The 21,794-nt window shown below is 40.8% G+C and overlaps 1 protein-coding gene across 1 annotated transcript in view; it reads left to right on the top strand.

Annotated features, from left to right (window-relative positions):
- LOC115567778 (thrombospondin type-1 domain-containing protein 7A-like) overlaps positions 1–21,794 on the top strand; it is an 85,009-nt gene that overhangs the window by 7,341 nt on the left and 55,874 nt on the right. Inside the window, exons 3-5 of the mRNA XM_030394625.1 lie at positions 10,960–11,794; positions 17,387–17,635; positions 18,780–18,964. Coding sequence (XP_030250485.1) covers positions 10,960–11,794; positions 17,387–17,635; positions 18,780–18,964 — 1,269 coding nt within the window. The remainder of the gene's footprint in view (positions 1–10,959; positions 11,795–17,386; positions 17,636–18,779; positions 18,965–21,794) is intronic.

Raw genomic sequence — 21,794 nt, 5'->3', positions numbered from 1 at the left:
GGAAACTCAGCTACACAGAGTTGAGTCAGAGCTACTGTAGCCAGGCACAGACATTAAATGTTTTAAAACATTGACATCAAACATTGTCATATGTCAACATAATGATAAGATCCATTTGTTTTCTTGTTTTACAAATTCCTGCTGTCCAGATGATGAATAGGGCCAACAGAGCTGCAACTAACGATTATTTTCATCGTCAATCATCATCAGCTTTGATCATTAATCACCAAAGCTACAGATTATTTTCTCAGCTAATTGATTTGGTCTGCGAAACAAAAGAAAACAGTAAAAAAAATCACAATATCCTAGAGTACAAGGAGGCATCATAAAACACCAGAAAATCCAGAACAGAACATTTAATTTCTCAAAATGTCAGTTTTTGAAATTGTTCAGTCACTTAATCGACTAATTGTTGGCTCTGCAAATATCAAGCAAAGTTCTTCAGAGTTTTTATGACATTTCAATTATTTTATATTTGATTATAGATTTGCCATTTTGTTTAATGTTTGTATAAATATCTTCAAATTGATTTCATACAGAAAAAAGTGGAGTTAGTTGTATCACCCTGCTCTGCATGCACATACTGTTTCTTCTTTGTTCCAGGTTGGCACTGGCGTCTATGTAAATGACTTTCTGTTTTACAAAGTTAGTTTTGGCCTTGAAGCGCTCAGCTATGTTTACCTGAGAGGGATGTGCTCAGTAATGGTTGCCAGACCTTTTCTGCTGGGCCCTTTTTGCAGATGAAGTTATTTTTTGGACGCCGAGTAAAAGCCATTTGTTTAACGAGGTCATCCTTCCCGCTGTCAACTAGTAATTAAATTGATCTCTAGATGAGATGTGTCTGATTCATGTCTGATTCAGCTCAGCGGGTGATAATGATTGATGGATTGATTGATCCATCATCTTGTACATTTGCTTCCCAATAATTAACGGCTCAGTCTGATGCGGAGGGGAAAAAAATGAAAAATGCATGAATTTTAAGAAGGTGGGAAAAGTAGAGGCAGGTGGCTCAATCAGTCACAATCAGGTGGGGACGTGTGAGGAAAAACAGAGCGCAGACAGCTCTGTGGGTCCAAACATCACGCTGAAGCTTTGATAATCAGCAGCTGTTTTACCCAACAGAGTCTGCCACGAACCACTTCATGATTTCTTCTTCATCTGACGCAGTCACAGTCAGTTCATCGTCTCCTCAACATTTACTTAACAGTCCTTTCACAAACTTTTTCATGCTTTGCTTGAGTGAAACAAAGCACGAATGACTTCATAGTACATAATTCAGCCTAACAGTATGTATTTGTCCTTTTTATTTGAAATATACAGTACAACAGGTCATCAAACCCAAATAACTGAGTCGTTAATTTTCCAATGAATCCCAAAACAACGTATAAGACTGAAGGGGGGGCATCAGCCTTTGTCATGACCTGGTTAACATAACGTTGTGAAATGGTTGCAGTTTGAGCATAAAAACATCTTGGTTAGGTGATTATCCTAAAATAAGAATGCTAACTTAAGTTACATTAAATACCTGATCTAAGTGAAGTACTTTACATCAACGCTGCCATGATGTTTCATACAGGACGTTTACTTAACTGTCCAAAATGACACTAAAATATCGTCCTGGACAACATATAAGCTGATACCATATATCTGTGATGGGTCAATAATATCAGCCAATAATACTGGCCAACCGATATATTGGTCAGGCTCTAGTTCAAGCCTCCCATCCCCACCTCCTCAATATGCAGAATATCTTTTTTATCCTCCTTTGCTCACATCATAATGACAATGTCACTAGAGGTCGGGCCTGACAGTTAATGTAAATATGGGTTGTAATAAGCTGCTTGCACACATCTGGCATGTTTATCTGGTGAGGATGGGCTGACATATAACCATTGTCATGAAAACATAGCAGGCTGACATGAAGGTTAGCATGACAGATAAACAATGAAGCACTTGTGGCTGCTCGGAATCATTCAGTGAAGTAGATTTTTCTGAAATGATTATTGTTATTGTTGTTCTGTCTTTTCTAAAGACTGTGAAGGTCACCTGGTTTGAGGGAAGCCAGGCGTCTTTACTGGAGCATGTATGTGCAGCGACGCGTTGTGTTGTCTTAGCTATTGTGCTGTTTTATCTTTGACTGTCAATGCTGGTAGATGTAGCAGTCATGTGTTTGCCATTTATTGGGCTGATAGGGAATATGAAAGTGTGTAATAGGAAATTATGGAGGTTATTGATTTGCAGCTGAATTTTACAGGATCTGACAGTCTTGACATTTTTCTCTGACAGACCTCTGCACAGACCACTGCTTTTGACTCATGGGAATATGTGCGTGTTTGATTCTGACAGTTTAAACTGTGAGAGTGGAATGGCTCATTTGAAGTCAAACACTTTCTTGTCAAACGTGCTGCTGTAGTGCTGGTGTAGCAGTATTATAAGCTGCAGGTATTTCACTCTGGCTCGGTGCCTGGTCCTGACCCTTTGACTCAAAGAATTTGGAGAATTTCTTTGAAGTTGCCAACAGCGATATCGTCACTGCTGAACATGTGGGTGTTGTTGGGATCGGAGCAAGTTCTCTCTAATTTATCTTGTCACTCCTCCAACCTCTGGGGGTGTTTACGAGCTAACAGAAAACCGTAATCCATCTGTAAACAACAGAACAACAAGCCTGTCTTCCAGTTTCTGCCGCTCACTTTTGGCTTCTTTTACTGTTGTCATGTCTTTCTGGTTCATCTTCAATTTAAGGTGATTGGAAAATAGATGATGCTGCTTACGCTCACATGCTACACTGAAAAGACTTCAAGGGATAGTTAACCCCAAAATCAAAAGTACATATTTTTCTTTTTATCTGGTATTCATGCGGTGTGAGATTCAGAGTTTGCAGATATCAGCAGTAGATTTCTAGAATATAATGAAACTACATGGCACAAAAAAATAAATTTGAAGAACTCGACAGCAATATCATGACCGAGTTACGCAAGTTAATCAGCAGATAGCCGATGTCTCCAAAATTGGGCAACTCACGCCAAACAATCTTGATAAGAGGAAGGTTTTTTTTACCTGCTGAAGCCTTATGTTAGCTTTGTTTAAACTTTATAATGCATATGTTTGGAATCCCTCTCTTATACTGGAGCAGCATTAGAGAGAGATCTCTTCACCGCTTGTATCACAGCATCGTATCATGTTAATGTATGAGCATGTGAGTCCTTAAAAGCTGAAAGGTGACTGGTACGCCAGATTTCTAGCCTAAGATGTAGCTACTGAATCCCATGAGTACCAATCAGTATTATTATGATGTCTGAATGATAGCTGAGTATGAAGCATAAGTACTCTGACCCAGTTCTATTCAATTACATATTCATGATAATCAATATTTCATTCAAAAGATTCAACCACGTGAAGAGAGACAAAATTGTTATGTTCAGTTATGAAGCGATTGTTGCACACAGTTGCTGTTATTGAGGTATAATATTGAGCATACTGAATGCAGAGAGGAGCAAAGATAAAAATGGAAGAAGACTATTTAACATTGTGTGACTTGTTGAAATGTCTGCCTCGCAGTTACGCGCAGGATGTGATGAATAAAGAGTCATCAAAGACGCTCCTTCAAGCCATGCGAGCACAATCACGGTATTACAGCTAATGTAATTTAGATCAAGTGTGAGCGGAGACTCAATGTGGGCTTAGTGCCGCACAGCCCAGGGCACCGATCGCACTGAATGCAGGCCAGGGTTAACAATCATCCATGAATGCTAAGCTGCTCAAAGTATTCCTTCAGATGTTAAGTATTAGCCTCTGGTCTGTTTCCTTTCTCCTGTATCATTTGCTCTTTTCTTTGCTAACCCCTGCTGCATACTGAGGCCCATTAAGACCAAAGGGCTAATATCCATCTGGTGCTAAATGGTGATCTTTTGACCGTGCCCCATAAGAAATGGCATGATGTAAATGGCACCATTTGTCGTCTGAAAACTGCATTTAGAGCTGGCTGTGCTCTTTAAACACAAAAACAATGCACAGTTGGCCCATCACACCAGATTTGTGTTGCTGCTCTTGGCAAACAAATGCTCCGCTGAGCTTAATGTGACTCAACATGGCAAGTTCAGTGTGGTAATACTTAGCTCTCCCAGCGGCTATGCAAACATGCAATTGTCACATTGTAGCTCATGTGATTAAATCTGTCTAAACTGTGGAGTTGCACAGAGGGTTGAACACTCAGAAACCCAATGTGAAGTTGCTTTTTTAAAAACTCAAACAGCGGGGAGTAGCAGAGTAGTTTAAAACACTGCAGTTGGGTTTAAAAGCCGCGAAAGGTTACATCATCAAACTGACATCCTGCATTCTTCGCGTGGAACTGATGGACCAATTTTCAGGGACGTTTTCACGAAACAAGCTTTGGATGATTCGTTCAGGCTTTTACAAACCTTAAAATACCATCAGAACACCAAAACATGGTTTGTTTGTGAGCCATATGCATAAGATAAATATAGTCATCCGTGAAATCAAACCTCTGTATAATCATCTTTCTCAGCTTTGATTTGATCTGACAACTTGACTGAACTCATTCTCATGTCCTCGAACTGTGTGGGAGAACAAAATCTTAAGAGACCTGAGGCTTACACAATACTGTACGTACATTAACTCACTTCTACCCATCAGACTCCTGCTTCTTGTTTCTCTACTGCATATATATACTCTGACGATATACCATAGGAGTTTTGACAGTGTTGTAGTTAAGTTTCAACTAAGGGTGGAAGGATATTCTACACTTTTCTCAACAGTGCACTAACCCCGCAGTGCTTTCTTAAACTTATTATCACTGATTGAGGCAAGCCAGCTCCTGTTTCATTCGACTTTTTTCCATGAATAGCAGCCAGGTTGCCTGATTTGAAGTCAAGACACTAGCCATAGGAGAAAAGTGCCGGGCAGACAACCGAGACCATCCAGAGATGAACCCTGACCCGGCTGAGAGAGAGGTCCTGTCTTTAAGCGCGAGAGCCTGATGCTGTGGATTTGAGATATAATAAACAAACACAAGCAGAAAGAGAGAGACACAGTGACCCATTCATTAGTGAAGCTGACCCGGTGGGGACAAAGGAGCTGTTCATTAAATAGACACTCGAGGCCCAGCCAGAGATCAGGTCCTCAAACTGACAGTGAGGATATCACACTCGACATATATTGTTCAAAGCAAACGTCCCCAGTGAGCAGCCGGGGAGACTGCCAGGAGACTCGCTTTTGGCTCCATGCTGGCCACATGTAATATGAGGAAAAGCTTGTTTTATTGTTATTATTTCAGTTAAATTAGTTTGAAGTGGCTGCAGAACTGTCATTTCAGTTTATTCTAATCTTCATTAGCACATCCCCTGGTTTTACTGCATGTAAAGGTGTCAAAGCTCATTATAACAGGAAGGTAAAGTAGAAAGAGAGGTAAGAAAGAATTAAATGTCCATGATCCAATGACATTCTTTTCTGGAAATTAATAATACAGTTTCAAGGTTTGCCAATGATTCATCCATAATTGATTGGTTTGAGGTATACTGTAGATATCAGCACATTTATTTAGCATCACTATTAATTCCTTCTTTAATAATGTTCCTGTTTTATACTGTATAATGTTGTCAGCACATTTTCCTTCTCCTTTATACATTTGCCGTCAGAACAGGTCATCTGGCTAACGCCTCTGCCTCCTCAACACCCGCCGCCATCCTCTTATTTTTCCGTCTGCGCTGCTCATCTCTCACTTTGCTCTGGTGTCAGCGAATACAGCACAAACACGAGCTCAGTGACAGAGGTCGCTGCTCCAGACATGCATGAATTTTTCATTTGCTATTTTGAAGCAGATATTATATAAAGGGGTATTTGGTTGAGCTTGAACTTTCAGCCAATCCAACAAGTTTCCAAGCCGCAGGGTTTACTGAATTCAGTTTTCTTCACACTCACCTTTTAAAAGGACTAACTGGTTCAGATGCATGGTCAGGGCCGAGTCATATTATTCTACTAATGACAAGGATCACATGGTGTGCAGTGGAAAAACCTCCAGACACACTTGTAGTAGAGCATTTTAATTGATGGCTTTCAACAGGGTCATCCTGATGCTCGGGTTTTGACCTTTTAAGACTCTTCTCCTTCTCCATTCACCTGGGAATTAGGCAAAGTGTTGCCAGGAACCTTTACTCTCCTTCTTCAAGAATTACATGGCGGACAGATCGCCTCGTAAATACTTAACTTATCTTCATACCTGAATGACTGAATAGGTCGATTGCCACTCCAAAAATGGCTTCCATCGCCGTTACCAAAAGCGTTGCAGCCTACAAGCAACATGCTTACAGACACTTCATCATACGGCGGCAGTCTGTGCTGATTTAGGCAAGAAAACTACCTGGATAAGTTTACAAAAATATTGTGGTTTGGGTGATAATTCTGTTACAAACACACAGACTTTACATACGTAACCCACCATTAACTTTTGGTTTTGCACAGGACATGAACAGCACCTGACTTCCTCCTTTGCTGCTGTAATAATTTCCACAGCCACTAGAAGTCGCAACCTAACAACAAATGTCAATATGGGTCATACAGTAATAAACTGCTTTCACAGTTAGTCCATATGGTTTTTCTGATGAGGATGGGCGTAAATATACTACACACGAGCGATTTTTGTCTCTCTACACAGCATTTATTTATTGATTTTTGTGTCTAGAAGTATTGCTTGCTCACCTGGCTCACCTCTGATTGAGTTATAGATAGCATTGATTAAACATGCTGCCTGTTTTACATGAAATCCGGCAAGAATATAAAGCCTCCAGAGATCATCAGTAGATTTAGTTACTATAATGAAAAGACAAAGAAAGGATGTTTTTGTTGCTGAACGATAAAACTACATTTACATTTAGATTGAGCAGCTCTGTGCTTCGTGCATGCAGCCAATGAAAGCTTCCTGAAGGACATGCACATGCTTAGAAATGTCTAATTTTCACCAAGATGTCAATTTGAACTCTCTGGATTTCTGTTTGTTCATTTTTCTTCTAGATTAAATTTAACCACACAATAATACGAATGGAAACTATTAAAATACTTTCCAATTTCCACATTTGGGAGTAGTCCTGATGTACAGTTGAGTAATGGATAATCTGTGAATACTTTCCAGACATGTGATAAATGGAGGTGAACCACAGTTTGTTTTCAGAATGTCAAATAGGGCTGTCAGACCACATGCAATATTGAGAAGGTAGCTTTAGGCAACGAGGGCCTTGCATTGATTTAGATTTGGAGGAAGTTTCATTTGTTTGTGAAAACAGTGTGAGGAAGCATGCAAAGGGTTGCAAAGATCTGACTTAACAAACACGTAATAAAGGATATTAGACACAGAATAAGATGTATCCTTAATGAGGACAACGTCAGACAAAAGCCATACTGTGTGACCAGACAGGTTGAATATGGCCAAGCTTTTGCGATCTCATTCGTTGAGAAACCTTTTTTATTCCACATTCAGAGCAAGACGAGTTTGATCGTGAGAGCCTGTGTCAGAGAATATCCTCAGAAGATAACGTCTGTCTGGGATGGATTAGATTAGGGCAGGAGGTGTTTAATTTTGGTACCGCAGAATCTGTCAGAATCTACTGCATTTTATATTTTGGGATGGGTATTTTCTCCACTGCATTTTCTTTCTCCACCTGAAACTCAATATCAGCTCTCGAGATAACATTCACCATCTTTATCGGTTGGCATTGTGAAGGAAAAAATTCTCAGGTCGCCTTTTTCTATTATTGGATTAAAAAATAAACATCACAGAGATTTTATGGACTCAGACAAACGCCTGAGAGGTTTCGTCTTGGGAATACTAAATGTATTTCACCCTTTGAATCTTGCTGTTAATACCAGGATGTCTGAAAACTGGTAAAAAAAAAATACAGTAGCATGATGTGATCTGAAGCTATAGACACCAAGCTAATCTGGAAATCATTTGATGATCAGACATTGATCGAGTGTGTTGATACAGTGACTAGTATACAACCATTTACCAATATTCTTTGAGGCTCCTGTGAAAGCAGCATCATGTCGACTGGAGATAGATCCTGTCAGCTGTATCAGCAGCTGAGATCAGAGGCAACAAGCAGCCCCATCAGAGGCAGTCATTCCCGGAAATGTGCTCGGATTTTCTACCAGCACGATTTTTTAACTCTGCATGGGCGTGGGTCAACATGAGCTGCCCTCGCTCCGACTGCCCATTGCCCACAAAGGGTCCAATCAGCCTCAGGCCACATGCTAATATAATCAATTACCCAAGAGGTTAATGCGAGGTGAAAAGGGAAGCTTCCCAATTAGTTTGATTTCCTCTCCCTTGTACTATCAATAGCCTTCGGATGAGACAGTCAGAGCGCAGGCACCCTGCGTTAATTAGTGTTTTTCTTTTACTTGCTTGGACCAGCTGAGTTGGGCTGACAGTTCTCATGCTGTCAGCTAAGCTTTCAGTCCTGAAATCAAGAGTTGTGCAGGGGAAAGCAGAAGAAGTGTGACTCGAATCTTAAAGGTAATAAATAGTGCGTGCAGATCCTTGTGTCTGGAAGATGCTCTTTGTTGCTGTTAATAGATTTATATTCATACTGCTTGAAGTTGGAAAGATTTTCAGCTATTTGAGCAGAGCTGATGTTTGTTTATGATGTTTCTAGTTTGTCATAATGTAAGGTATACCCACAGGAGTAATAGATTAACACAAACTAACCATAATACTGTATATGTGCATAGGGCTGATAGGGTTGTGGGCGATGACCCTAAAATATAAAAGCTGTATGCCGATGCTATAAACAAGTGTCCAGTTTTTAGTATCAGGAATAAAGGAGAACAAAGGTATTGGTCCGTATTTCTCCTATTGTCAACAAAGTCAACACAAAAAAAAAGAAAAATACACTTTTTAGCGTTTTAGTTCATATCTCATGGTACTTTCTGACTTCCCTACCCTGTCTGTGTAACTCTAGTTGGACTTACCAGAAGCAGGACAGTTGGTTTAAAAGCCTGTCAGGAGGCATCTTCTTTCAGGCGCGTTCCCCTCTTCCTTCTATTTCTGCTTGTTACTGTTTCAAAAACCCTGTCACTACAGGAAACAACAGTAACAGCAGTTAACAAGCAGACAACCTACATGTTGAAGTTGCACTAACTTGGTTGCTAACGGTTTGAACCTAAACAAGCTTGCCGCTGTTACTGTTTCTTCTGCAGGCATTTAGACATTTTACAGCCAGGGCTCACCACCCCATGTATCTTCCCTACTACATGATTTTGCATGAGCGCCCTCTCTCCATCCTGGGTTTGGCAGCGCCCAAGAATATTGTGATTAGTTTAAAGAAATACAAACAAGCCAATGCGAGACTAGTGGCACTCCAGCCTATATTTACCTATATACTCTCAATTTCATTGTACCCTCCTGTACAATGACAATAAAGACTATTCTATTCTATTCTATTCTATTCTATTCTATTCTATCTTGTTGGTTCTTAAGGAAGATATTCTTCAAAAATTGGGTCATCAATATATAATTTGTAATTTTCAAAATGCCCAGTTATTTGCTAAAAAAGCTAGGCATTGTAGTTTTTTTTGTAAACCTTACTAAAACACCAGTAAATGCTGCATTCACGAGGGATTATTTTCAGCAGTGGATCGATCCAAATTTGGTGCAGTTCTGCAAGTATAAAGCAGCAAGACAGTGCATGTGGGATTGATTCACAATAAGTAAACGGTGTTCATGTTCATCGTAGTGAAAGAGCATGTTGCCTAGCACAACGGTGACTCATTGATGTGTTTGGACAACATGGAGCTCTAATGGCACAGAAGAGTAAGCTACATTGAGCTACCCAGACAATACTCGTCAATAGAATTGATTCATCCCTGCTTTGTTCTTTTCATGGCCTTTTTGTAAAAGTAAATACCGAATATTTACAGCCTTGTCCTTGACGATTACTGTAAAAAGCCCTCTTTTTTTAGCAAGCAATGCTGTATTTTTTGTATTTAAGATAAATGTTTGATGAATGACTAACCTTTCACTACCTCAGTCCTGTTCCAAAACTATTTGTTGGATCTTGACTGCAATTAGTAAGAGAGGATAAAGGAAGGCTTTGCCAGAGACTTGTGTACAGACAAATCAAAGTTTATCGATGTTTTTGGCAACTCCTGCTGGTTGCCAATAGAGTTTGATAAAAGATTACTCACAGCCCGTGTAAATTTGCTTTCAAACACTTTCTTTGATCACCTATAATCTCCGCTGTTGCACATCATATTTGCATTGCCTAATCATCCCTCCACATCCCGATGGCACTCAGACAGTTTTTACCATGCACTGAGAACCGATGTGTCTGACCTAAGTGTAGCACAAAGCAAGGTCACAGATTATTTTTATTGAATGTGGCATTTTTCTGCGCTCACACATCATCTGCTGCTGGTTGCCAACGGCTTTTCAACACATTTTACATCAAGGAGCATATTAGAGGAGCCTGTGAATTTACTGTGCCGTCCTTGAAGATGCATTATGTGCTTTCTCATCACTTGACAACAAGTTAAATCAAACTCTCAGTCTCTCCTCAGCATTAAAGGGTATGAAGTGTTTGACTAATTGATGCTTGAATAATATGGATTTTTGTTTCAAAGGCACACGAGAGCTTTCAAATGGCATCATTGATCTCCTTTGATTGTTACTAATGTAACTACAGGCTATTTGTTAATTCTACACTTCCAATCAATTCACAGCCAGTGCAATTATATCACTGCACTGTGGTGCAGTCTCTCAAATGTCTCCAATATGAATGAAATGTTTCCCCCTTTTCTGGGTTAGTTTTGATATGTGTTGAAGCCGTTCACTGTAGAGGTTTCTGACAGTACACCACACTGTCCTTCTTTGAGTAACATCTGAAGCTCAAAGGTCTATTGTTTCTTATGTTTCACATTGTAATTTGGGTCTGTTCATTTGTTTCCCAGGTCCATGGGGAAGATGCATGGGCAGTGACTGTGGCCCAGGTGGCAGCCAAAGCCGGGCAGTCTGGTGTGCCCATGTGGACGGCTGGACGACGCTTCACACCAACTGTGACCAGGGCCAGCGTCCGTTAAACCAGAGAAACTGTTTCCGTGTGTGCGACTGGCACAAGGACCTTTATGACTGGAAACTGGGTGCCTGGAATGAGTGCGTGCCAGTTTCAGCAAGGACCTTTGGGGCCCTACGGCCGTTCACATGCAGTGGAGGCGAAGAGGGCATTCAGACCCGGGAAGTGGGCTGCATACTGAAGTCAGACGGGTCTCCAGCAGAGGATGCCATCTGTGAGTACTTTGAGCCTAAGCCACGCCTGGAGCAGGCATGTTTGATCCCTTGCCCCCAGGATTGTGTTGTTTCAGAGTATTCGCCATGGACTTCCTGCTCCAAAACGTGTGGAACAGGCCTCAAAAACAGGGTCCGTAGTGTCCTGGTTCCTCCGCTTTTTGGAGGCGCAATTTGTGCCAACCTAACTGAGTTCCAGTCTTGTAAACTGGGGCCTTGCACAGGTCCAGAGGGCATGTACAGTCTCAGGGTTGGACCGTGGAATCCTTGCACCCTCCCACAGACTCGGACAGAACGCCAAGCGAAGCGCAGGAAAGGTAAAGGCCAGGGGCTCAGAGACAGAGCAGGAGTCAAAGATCCGGAGACCAGGGAGCTTATCCAGAAGAAACGAACCAGGAATCGCCTTAACCGGCAAGAGAGTCCATTCTGGGACATCCAGGTGGGCTACCAGACCCGGGACGTGACCTGCATACATAGGAATGGGAGCGCTGTGGGACGCCTGTAAGTTGCATTTTTATGTTAATGTGACAGTAAAGTTAATATGTTTGTTCCCCTCAGCGCTATTATCTGCCTCTTCAATTTTCCTACTTAGGCAGTGGGGAATGATCTGTCAGGATCTGAATTATATCTTAATGACAGACATTTTGAAATAAGGCTTTATTATTTACCATATTACAAGCCTTAAGCAAGTATAGTTATTGAATCAATTTGTCTGTATAACTGCATTTTTTCGTTGTACTTATATCAGTAAGCAAGCTGTTCCTCGTATTTTTTTCTACCACTGACGTTTAGGTGTGCTGGTCCTTAAGTTACTGCGTTTCTAACAGCTGAACACGATGCCAAATTTGTCCTCTTGAAAGTTTTTCATCTCCCTGTCAGGAGGTGACACACAAGGGAGGATGTTCGGGCTTCGTCTTTGTCACCGCTATGCTGTCAGAGCAATGAGGAGCAACTACCGCATCGCATTTGATGTCAACTTCCACGGATAGAAGTGGCAGAGCGACTCAGTTTATGACATGCGATCAATCTCAGCCATGACTTTAGTGGCACTTTTGAATATAATGCAATTTACTGGGCTTTGAACTGAAGCGCGTGAAAATCGACATTAAAAGACAACATGGGTCGTCGAAAGAGCCTAGATTAAATTTTTTGTGCGAGAATATAAATCAAATTTTGTTTGATATTTTGTTGTCTTTGAGATTTTGTCTTTGAGGTCAGAGTAATTAACCTCGACCCGCATCTCAAAGTATGTGGTGTCGTCGAATTTGAGGGACTTGGGCATGGAAAGTCCTTAAGAAGGCCTTGAACTTGATGTTGAGTTGTGTAGTGAAGTCACAAGAATGTAGGTGACTACAGTGACTTGAAAGAAGAAGCCAATATATCAAGTCAGTGTTTTTTTTTTTTTTTTTACATTATTATGTAAATGTATCAAAATGGAAATCCCTCAATGAATCATCACTTGAATATGTAATTGAGTTCTGCCTTCAGTTGGCACTATTATCCAAAACACATGCTGTAATTATACAGTATGAGCACTCACTTAAAGTGTTTGTAAGCCCAAGTGGGATCTAACCTCTGGCCCTGACATTATTATTGCTGCTGCCACTGTCTGACTGAAGATGAGATGAATCAAATGGTTCTGAAGTCCTACTCGTTCCTCGGCAGACGTCTCAGCCTAAAATACAGAAGAAACTTTCAATTCTTAAAATGAAATCATCAGCAGAGTCTGATAGGAAAGCAACACAAACATGAAGCCTCACAGAAGTCAGACACACAATATATATTTTCAGGAAGGACTGGATTGTTATCCTTTATCCAATAATCAGGTAGAAATGCAGCTTATAACACCAGAGATAGAACGCTATCCTTCAGACACTGATTGGGGTTGAGGTTAAGTGCTAAGGCAGGCGTCCTCAAGGTTTTGATTACTGCTTGCCAATTTCGGGAGCCAGTATATGATTGAGAGCCTCACAGGAAAGTCAATGAACTTGTCATTGCACGTATGAATAGACTCATAATGCCGTTTAACATTCATTTCCCTGAGCGCCATTTTCAGCAGTAGTCAAATGTAGTAGCAGTAGTAGTAGTGTGGTCTTTGTAGTCTACTGAAAATGAAAGTAATGAAATGACCTGTGGGTGATTAATAAAATGAAATGCATGCTTTTCATGTCACGTCCGGAGGTCACACAAAATGTTCCTTAGTGCCACTCTTTGCCCTTGGCTCTCTCTTTGAGAAACTAAAGGTTCAGGAGTCTGAAATATTAAAAAAAAAAAAAAACGCCTTTTCACTGGTTTAAGAAACATTCTACTCAGATTTCAAAAAGGTTGCATGCATCAACTTCTCCATCACTCATCTGTAACCCTTCTCCTCAGATTGTAGGTATAAATACAAACCGTTTATTTTTCTGCTCCCCCAAATTATTCTGCAATTAGTCTTTTAGTCTTTAATTGGGGGAGTATTTGGTTGCAAACAAAGAAGAAAATGTTGATCATCCAAAGCGCCTCACAGAGGGATGCCTTTTTAAAATGTTACTTTGATTCTTTGTGGAAGATTCACAGAGTACAGCTGTTCACCTGTGGATAGACGGGTTATAGGAGAGAACCAAGGGCCGACAATACAGGAAAGAACTCCTGCACACAGTTTACCTCGCAACCAAGTTTAGTTCCAACACTCAGGTACTCAGACCGTCGTCAGGTTAGCGTTAGTTTGAGTGTGACAGTATGAATCACTCAATGCAAGCTTTTTAGACAGCATAGTTTCATTGGATGTTCGTCATGTAACAGCATCCTGTTTGGTATGTTTCTAACTAATTGCCTGAATATTTATATCTTTGACTAACAAGCAGGAAAGTTTGAACTATCAAATACAACAACTACCAGTCTGTAGCTGCAGGGTGTGGTGAAATGAAATTAGAGGGAAACAATAAGATGAAATGTTTACGTGGTTATCAGGCAACAATATTTTCTTTATTAACAAATTGTAATAAAGGCTTTCTCTACCCTTTTCGATCCAATGAAAATTCCCTCTGAGAGAGTCTGATCAGGCCAGTCTCTTACAGCTGTAATTATGATTATTAGTGGAATATAAGGGTCCATGTAAATGCAGCCACTGTTCACAAGAAGCTGTTTTCATTTCTCAGTGTTTGATGAAATATATGCAAGAAATAAGAAAGAAAATCAAGTAGTAATCAGTGAATTCTGGTTCTTGTTACAACATTAAGTGGTGTTATTTGTAATAACCCAGTGATGTCTTTATTAGAAGAGTGTGAGTTAATCAGTGATCCTTCTAAAGTGCCTTTTCTGTGGATCTATCATCTCTTGCTCTGTTCCTGAATTGACTGTAACCTAAAATGTCACTGCTCGTCTCTAGAAATGTGGATTTGGGGCTTCCACAAGGTCTCTGATATCCAGGAAAGAATCAGCGACGATGTCAGTAGAACAAGCCTCTATTCATATTTGTCACATGCCACTGTACTCCAAGATTTGATCAATTATGTACTAAATCTATTCATTAATGCTTTGTTGGCGCAGAGCGCTAAGCAGTGACTGGGATCAAATATTTCAAAGGAACTGTGAAAACAACTCACATGCCCTTAGGAGCATAAATATTAATCCTTGACTTGTTTATTTCTTGTTCTGAAATATTCATAGTTGTTTTTGCCACTTTCGCAAAAAAGTGGAACAAACTTCCCAGTGAAGCAGTAACCCAGTCATACCCCAGCCAGGCGCTCTCTGAACATCTTGCTTCCTTCATTTCCAATTTTGTTTGATGAACATCTGTCATTGGGCCTCTACTTTCTCTGTAGTCCTCGACTCGTCCCAAACAGGCCACTTCCTCATAACTCAGTCTTCTGCTCGTACTGTCAATCAAACCCTCACCATGACCTTTTAATTCAGCTGCCGCTCTGCCACTAAAGGACTTCACATCATCACGTTACATCATTGAGTTTAATGTCAATCGTACAGTTTTTTTTTTGTTTCTCATCTATTTTTGGAATAACTTCTCCTCTCAGCTGTTTTTTTCTCAAAGGCGCCAAAGTTGTGAAAAGGCGATTTTTTAATCACTTGACCCATATGGAATGATGTTTTCGGTGCGACACTGTTTTAATGGATACAGCTCAAGTAATGAGCGCACAAGTGTTAAAATAAGGAGACTTTCTGACTGCTTCTATTTTGTCTGAAAACCCTCAGAGCTGTTGCAATTACAATGTAAAACCTACAGGCTTAAAAATGAACATTTCTCAGACATCATCTTACTTATTTAAATAGAGAATGATTGTGTCCTCATTCTGTCTGAATGACTGAGATGAAGAAATAATGACTTCTTTTTTGCAACTTTGAAATCTCCGCAAAAATGCTCGGGCATGCACACAACAAACGGCGAAGACTCAAAGGAACCAGCTGCCGCGAAAATGGGTCATTGGCTGCATTAGGGGCTTTTTAAAACACAAGAAGTTCCTTCTGAGACAGGAAATCGAGCCATCACCCTCAGTGCGTCACATTCACTGTTTAAATTCCTCATTGTTTTCCCTTCAGTGTTGGCAAGCTGGCACACCGAACGTGTTTGGCAGAAAAACAAATCTAAGATTTTTCACAGTGTCACTTAGGTACCACTTCAAAGACTGCAGAGGTGTTTTAATCTGCAAAGACACAGGAGTTAAAGGAAGAAAAAGACAAAAACACAGCTCACACTCAGCTCATACATTTACCTCATTTATACCAAAAGTCTGAGTTGCTGGAGGTGAAGTGTGGTGGCAACGTCTAAATGAGAGGTTTCTAAATGAAGCAGAGCTGTAATTAGCACTAATAGCTCGTCAGCTGCGACGCCTCAAGGGGAAAGACATCCAGACTGAGCAGCAGAAAGCAGTCGGCTTTAGTCAGAACAAATTTCTAATGATTCGGTAGGGGCCCAAAGAGGACGGGTTATTCATTACATCTAAATGCTATTTAGATGATCAAAAGATGTGTGCGAGCGATTGATCAGAGGTTGTTTTGGTTGTCTTAATACTCGCGGATACACACACACCACGCCACACCAGTCCTGTTTTACTCCTAATGTGAAGCTGATTATGCAGTGTGTATGCTAATGAGAACAGCTAATGACAAAATGTGGCACCAGTCAAGGGCAGAGAGTTAAAAGTGAAGCCCTTGCACACCACTTGTAGTCACATATCTGTTGCTCTAACGTGGTCGAGGCCACAAACCGTGGCTTGAAGGCATCTTCACACAGTGACACTAAAATCCCAGCGAGAGGTGACTAAAAGATTTAAAGTCACCATAATGAGGCATCAGAAAGCTGCACACTGCACGACTCTGTTTACCATAAATATGCTCTGTGACCAGCTGATGCCAGAGGAAAATAAACAGAGAATAGGATCAGTCTCCGGAGAGTTGTAAGGCTTATTTACTTACTGTTTTTATTTGATTCTCCAGCTTAGATTTGTAACTTAGTGCCAGTCAATCTACAGAAATTTAAATCAACATTTTTGTTAAGCAAAGATTGGTGTTGTATAAACATTGCTCTCACTAGGCCATTTTGTCAGCCACAGGGCACGAAATAGACCAGGAAAATGAAGGCTGGCAGGCGATCCAGTCACACTGGCACCATTTCTCTCTGCTTTCATGTCTCCATTATAGACTAAATGAATTAAAAAAAAACACATTTTTTCTGTGTTGTTGGTCATTGCTATTGGGAAGAAAACACAAAGCCATGTACTTTTCTTTGTGATACCAGCACCAACTACAGTACCAGTTGGGAAGCAAATGTGTTTGTTGGTTTCTTGTATTTTAATGTTTGCATTTGCTGGTTTTTTTGCACTTTATTTTATTTTCTCCCAGAAAGACAGAGTTTGTTGGGCATGGTAGAAATAATGTGCCTACCAGCTCACTTGTCAACATGAATATCTTTCTTATTACCAGCTTCTTGGCTGGGACCAGTGACTTTCTGGACTTTTGGGCCGAATAATTTCAGTTTAACGTTCGTGTTTTCCGCTTGTTGATTTGCAATGTTTTGAGTTCTAAGCAGAGGAAAACCTTCTCTTATTCTAACGTGTTCAATATCATAACCACACCTCCACTTCTTATCCTTTCTAGCCTGTGCGCACCAAGAGACCTGCCGCTGACTGTCCAGTCTTGCGTCATGCCAAAAGACTGCCAGGTGACCGACTGGGCCGAGTGGGGCCCCTGCTCCAAAACCTGCGTGGACCCCGAGACTTCCAGAGGCAATCGCTCTCGGATCAGGCAGGTGCTCCAGTTCCCCGTGGGGGAGGGGGCCGAGTGCCCGCCGCTGGAGGAGTCGGAGTCGTGTGAACCTGCGGGTGAAGGCGTGCCACCCTGCGCCACGTGAGTTCCTCCTGTTGACAGGGGAGGGAGGCAGGAAGCACAGCAGGGGCTTTCTTTTTACATTCTAGTGGAAGCTGAGATGTGTTTTTTGTCGTGTAGCACTCGACAGGTGCTCATGTTTCACACAGATGCAATTGTTAGGTTGTGATAATACCCTCCCCCTTTTGGTTCCAGCATTGTGAAGACCCTGCTACAGTACGAAACACATGACAGGAATTCATTCTGTACTCCAGTAAAGCTCAGGCGAAATCAAAGTATTTGCTTTAAAACCTAGCTGAGGCTGCACAAGCTTCCTGTTGACTTCCCTTTACTCATATCACCAAGCTAATTTGCCTTCTGGGTGGGCCGTGTGTGTCTGTGTGTGTCTGTGTGTGTCTGTGTGTGTCTGTGTGTGTGTGTTGGACATAGCATATTGAGACAGATCCATATAAGTGCTTGGGCCAGTGCCAGGGACAAAGTAGAGAGGAATGGAGGGAGACTGCGAGGATATTTAAGACCCACACACACACACACACAGATTTGAAACATAGGCTGACAGATGCCCGTCTTTGCCTCAGTTTTATCCTGCAACATCCTATAAGCTATTCCCAGAATACATATCCATACTCTCATCTCGGAGAGGGTTTGATTTTCTGTCAGACTGGCCCAAAATACTTTTTTTTTGTGAAGAAATCATCCTCTCAGACCAAAATGTCTTTTTTATTGTCGACTGACACTTCTTACTGTGCCACCACACTATGAGATAACTACCTGCTGTGATGACAATCCTCTAGATCGTGACTATTAAGTATTCATCATCATTTTCCAGAAATCTGATGTCACTTGTGTGACTTTGAATAGTGATTTCAGAGACATGTGTTATTCTGTCGGGTAAATAATGGTTTTAACCGGTTAAACAATGGTGAAGCAGCTGAATTAAGTGAGAACGGTCCAGGGAATTGTCTACATCAATGAAAGTGCTGTCATACTGTTTCAGAAAAACAGGATGACTAAACCGGTTGTAACTATGCAACAGATGTCAGTGTCTAAAGTTAGAGCTGCATAATTGTAAATGTGCCGTACTTTGACACGACATCACACCTACACAGATCTCTGTCTCTGCCGTACGTCTGTCCCCTCTCCTCCACGTTCTCCTTCTCTGTAGTTACACCTGGAGAACCACAGAGTGGAGCGACTGCAGAGTTGACCCATTGCTGAGCCAACAGGACCGTCGACGTAGCAACCTGACAGGGCTTTGTGGGGGCGGCCTGCAGACGAGGGAAGTTTACTGCGTCCAGGCCAACGCTGAGCTCCTGAAATACCTCAACGACCTCAGAGAAAAAGACAAAGGTAAGGAATAAAACATAAAGAAAATTGTTCTTAAGCTATAAGCTCATATTATCACACTGCAATTAGAGGTAAAGAGATTTAAATTATAGCATATATTATCAGCATTACATACAATTTGTTTTATTATACAGTCTGACCTCATGTTAACTTGCACGAATGATCCCAATGAGTTCCCAGCAGTAAGGTATACAGCACTGGTGTGTGCCTGTTATATTTTCGTGTCTCAATCTCGGGCTGATCTATTAAAGTTCTTTCCGTTATGTTCCTCTTCACACCCCTCCTGAACACTTTCAGTATCTCAGCGTGTTCAATAATGTGAGAAGCTCAGACTTGTTCCTCAAGGTGAAACATGGTGAGCTTGTGAAGATGCATCTTCACCTCCATTCACGCCCTCCAGAGGAAATTTGCATCTGTTTATACCCACTCACTTCTTTGCATTGGCTTAATATGCAATCACACTGCCTATAAGATGTACCTTGTGCTCAGTCTTAACAAACTTAGAGAGGGAAATAATCTTCACCATTTGGACCCTTAGTGCAGCGTTGGAGTCCCTGAACACTTGGCTCCGGATCTTTAGTGTTTCTCGATATCGCTCATAAGAAGCGAGTTTTCAGGGCCATGCTGAATATATTTTAACATAAATGTGTTATTCAACTTTAAGGAGGCATTATCATGAAGAAGCTGTCTGATGCTACAGGGCTCATAATCAAGATTTTGCACAATGTTTTGAATGGATATTAAGGACAGTCAAGCTTCTACCAATTTTAATAAAAACTCTTGTATTGAAGGTCAAGAGTTTGGATTCCTAGACCCAACCTGATCGCCAGAACAAAGTTGAAAACATTCTGCAACACATTTTAACAACGCTGTGCTTATGGTCTGGTTAGGTTAAGGCATAAAACCATTAATATTAGGAAAAAGATCATTTTTTGGCTTAAAATACCTGGTTCTGTTCACACAAACATGGCTGAAGATGTCCCGACTTCGCATCAAAGATATCCCCTTTTGTTGCCGCAAACAAGGCTGAAATATCCAGATGTCTAGTTAAAATCACTCACTTCTTTCACCACAAACACACCAGGAAATGTCCCAACATCTCAACAAATATTAGGTTTTGTCACTAAAAACACAACTGGAAAAATGTCCTGTCGTCTTTTTAAAAACACCCTGTGGTTTCACACTTAAAAATGACCAAATGAAGACTCGAACAGCAATCACTGGCATGGTGGCCATTTCCTCTATCTTCTTTGATTTTGATATTATTATTTAACTCGAAAAAATTGCCTCTGGTCCATCACACATTTTAGTTGTATTGATCTCAGGAGGCTGTCAACCAATCTTCCTTCATTACTGACACCAAAGTCAAGGCTGCAATTGCATATATCAAGTCTTGCAGCAGCACGCAGCATAGCCTGAGACAAATCAGTTGAACTCTCTGGTGTAACGCAAATAGATTTGATCAAGCACTATTACATGACAACTTACATCCTCCAACCCTCCACACAGTATATGAGAACTGCAGTCCCCTGGTGGATGTGTAGCAGATCATTACCTATCAAATGCCTTTAACGGATAAAAGCCTACACGTTGACTCAGTTCATGTCCAAACATGCACTGATGTACAATATTACATTTGCATTAATAGTCACTGTAGTATGCAGGGTTCGTACGGGTGCTTGAAATCCTTGAAAGTGCTTGAATTTCAATGTTGTGTTTTCAAGGACTGAAAAGTGCTTGGATTTTAGTTTAAGTGCTTGAAAGTGCTTGACATTATAACTCTGTCTTTCACAAAATTGGGATCAGACTGGATAATTAATTTCTGACGTTTTTGCTATTATGAAACATAATTTTAGATGTTTACAGCATAATACAATGTACATAATTGTGATAAGTAAAAATAACGAGTATATATATTCCTGTAGATACGTATTTTACCCCAGCAAAAAGGTGCTGGAAAATCTTGAAAATGACCCTTAAAAGTGCTTGAAAAGTGCTTGAATTTGACCTTGAAAAATATGTACAAACCCTGAGTATGTTTTCTAATCTCCTGTTTTCCAAATATCCCTCTGTGGCCACATTGTCAGCTTCAGTCTTTGTGCTGGAACATTCAACTAGACTCTTTCCCCCCCGCCATGTTTTCCTTTTAAACCAAATCAGGAGTAATTTAGAACGGGGATTTGTCTGCTCGTGTGACCTGCTGAGACTGTCATGGTCACAAGTGCAAAGGCCTCCAATTCTGACACTTGTCAAGCCAGCTTAAAGTCAAAGCTGCCCTCTTAAAGAGGGCGTTAAAGACATTAGTTGAGGCCAAGCTTACGGAGACCAACCATGCTGATTGCGTGAGAGACAGAGTGGCAAAGTCTAAGAGGTGGTGAGATGCCCACTCTCCACTTGTGCCAGATGTAAAGAGATGTTCCTCTCACGCACACTCAGTGCTTGGGCTGCACTTTATCCATGCTAACGGGGTTTAGTGTAAGTTGTCGATACATGGAGATGAGCTGTAGGTTGTATCCTGAAAAGTGGCATAAATTGTAAATGCAGCTGTGTTTGCATTTAATTATTCAGTCGGACATTGTCATTTTTTCATGTATTTTACTCCAACCAATCACTGGTAATTATTTATTTATGTAGAATTTTTAAAAAATATAGTCACAGTTTTCTTTACAGTAAATCAAGAAATACATTATTTCTTTTAAAATGACATAAAATGATTATGAAAACAGTTAGAATAATTTACCATCAGACAGCCATTAGTCGAAAATGATGCTTTAAAGAAGACGTTTTAAAGAGGATGCTGACCTGCTGAAACTTAAGCTGCGTCAGCGGAACT

Source organism: Sparus aurata, chromosome 17 (assembly GCF_900880675.1).
Source record: "Sparus aurata chromosome 17, fSpaAur1.1, whole genome shotgun sequence".
Lineage (NCBI taxonomy): Eukaryota > Metazoa > Chordata > Actinopteri > Spariformes > Sparidae > Sparus > Sparus aurata.
Note: the sequence above shows the minus strand (reverse complement) of the source record. Positions and strands in the feature narration are given on the sequence as shown.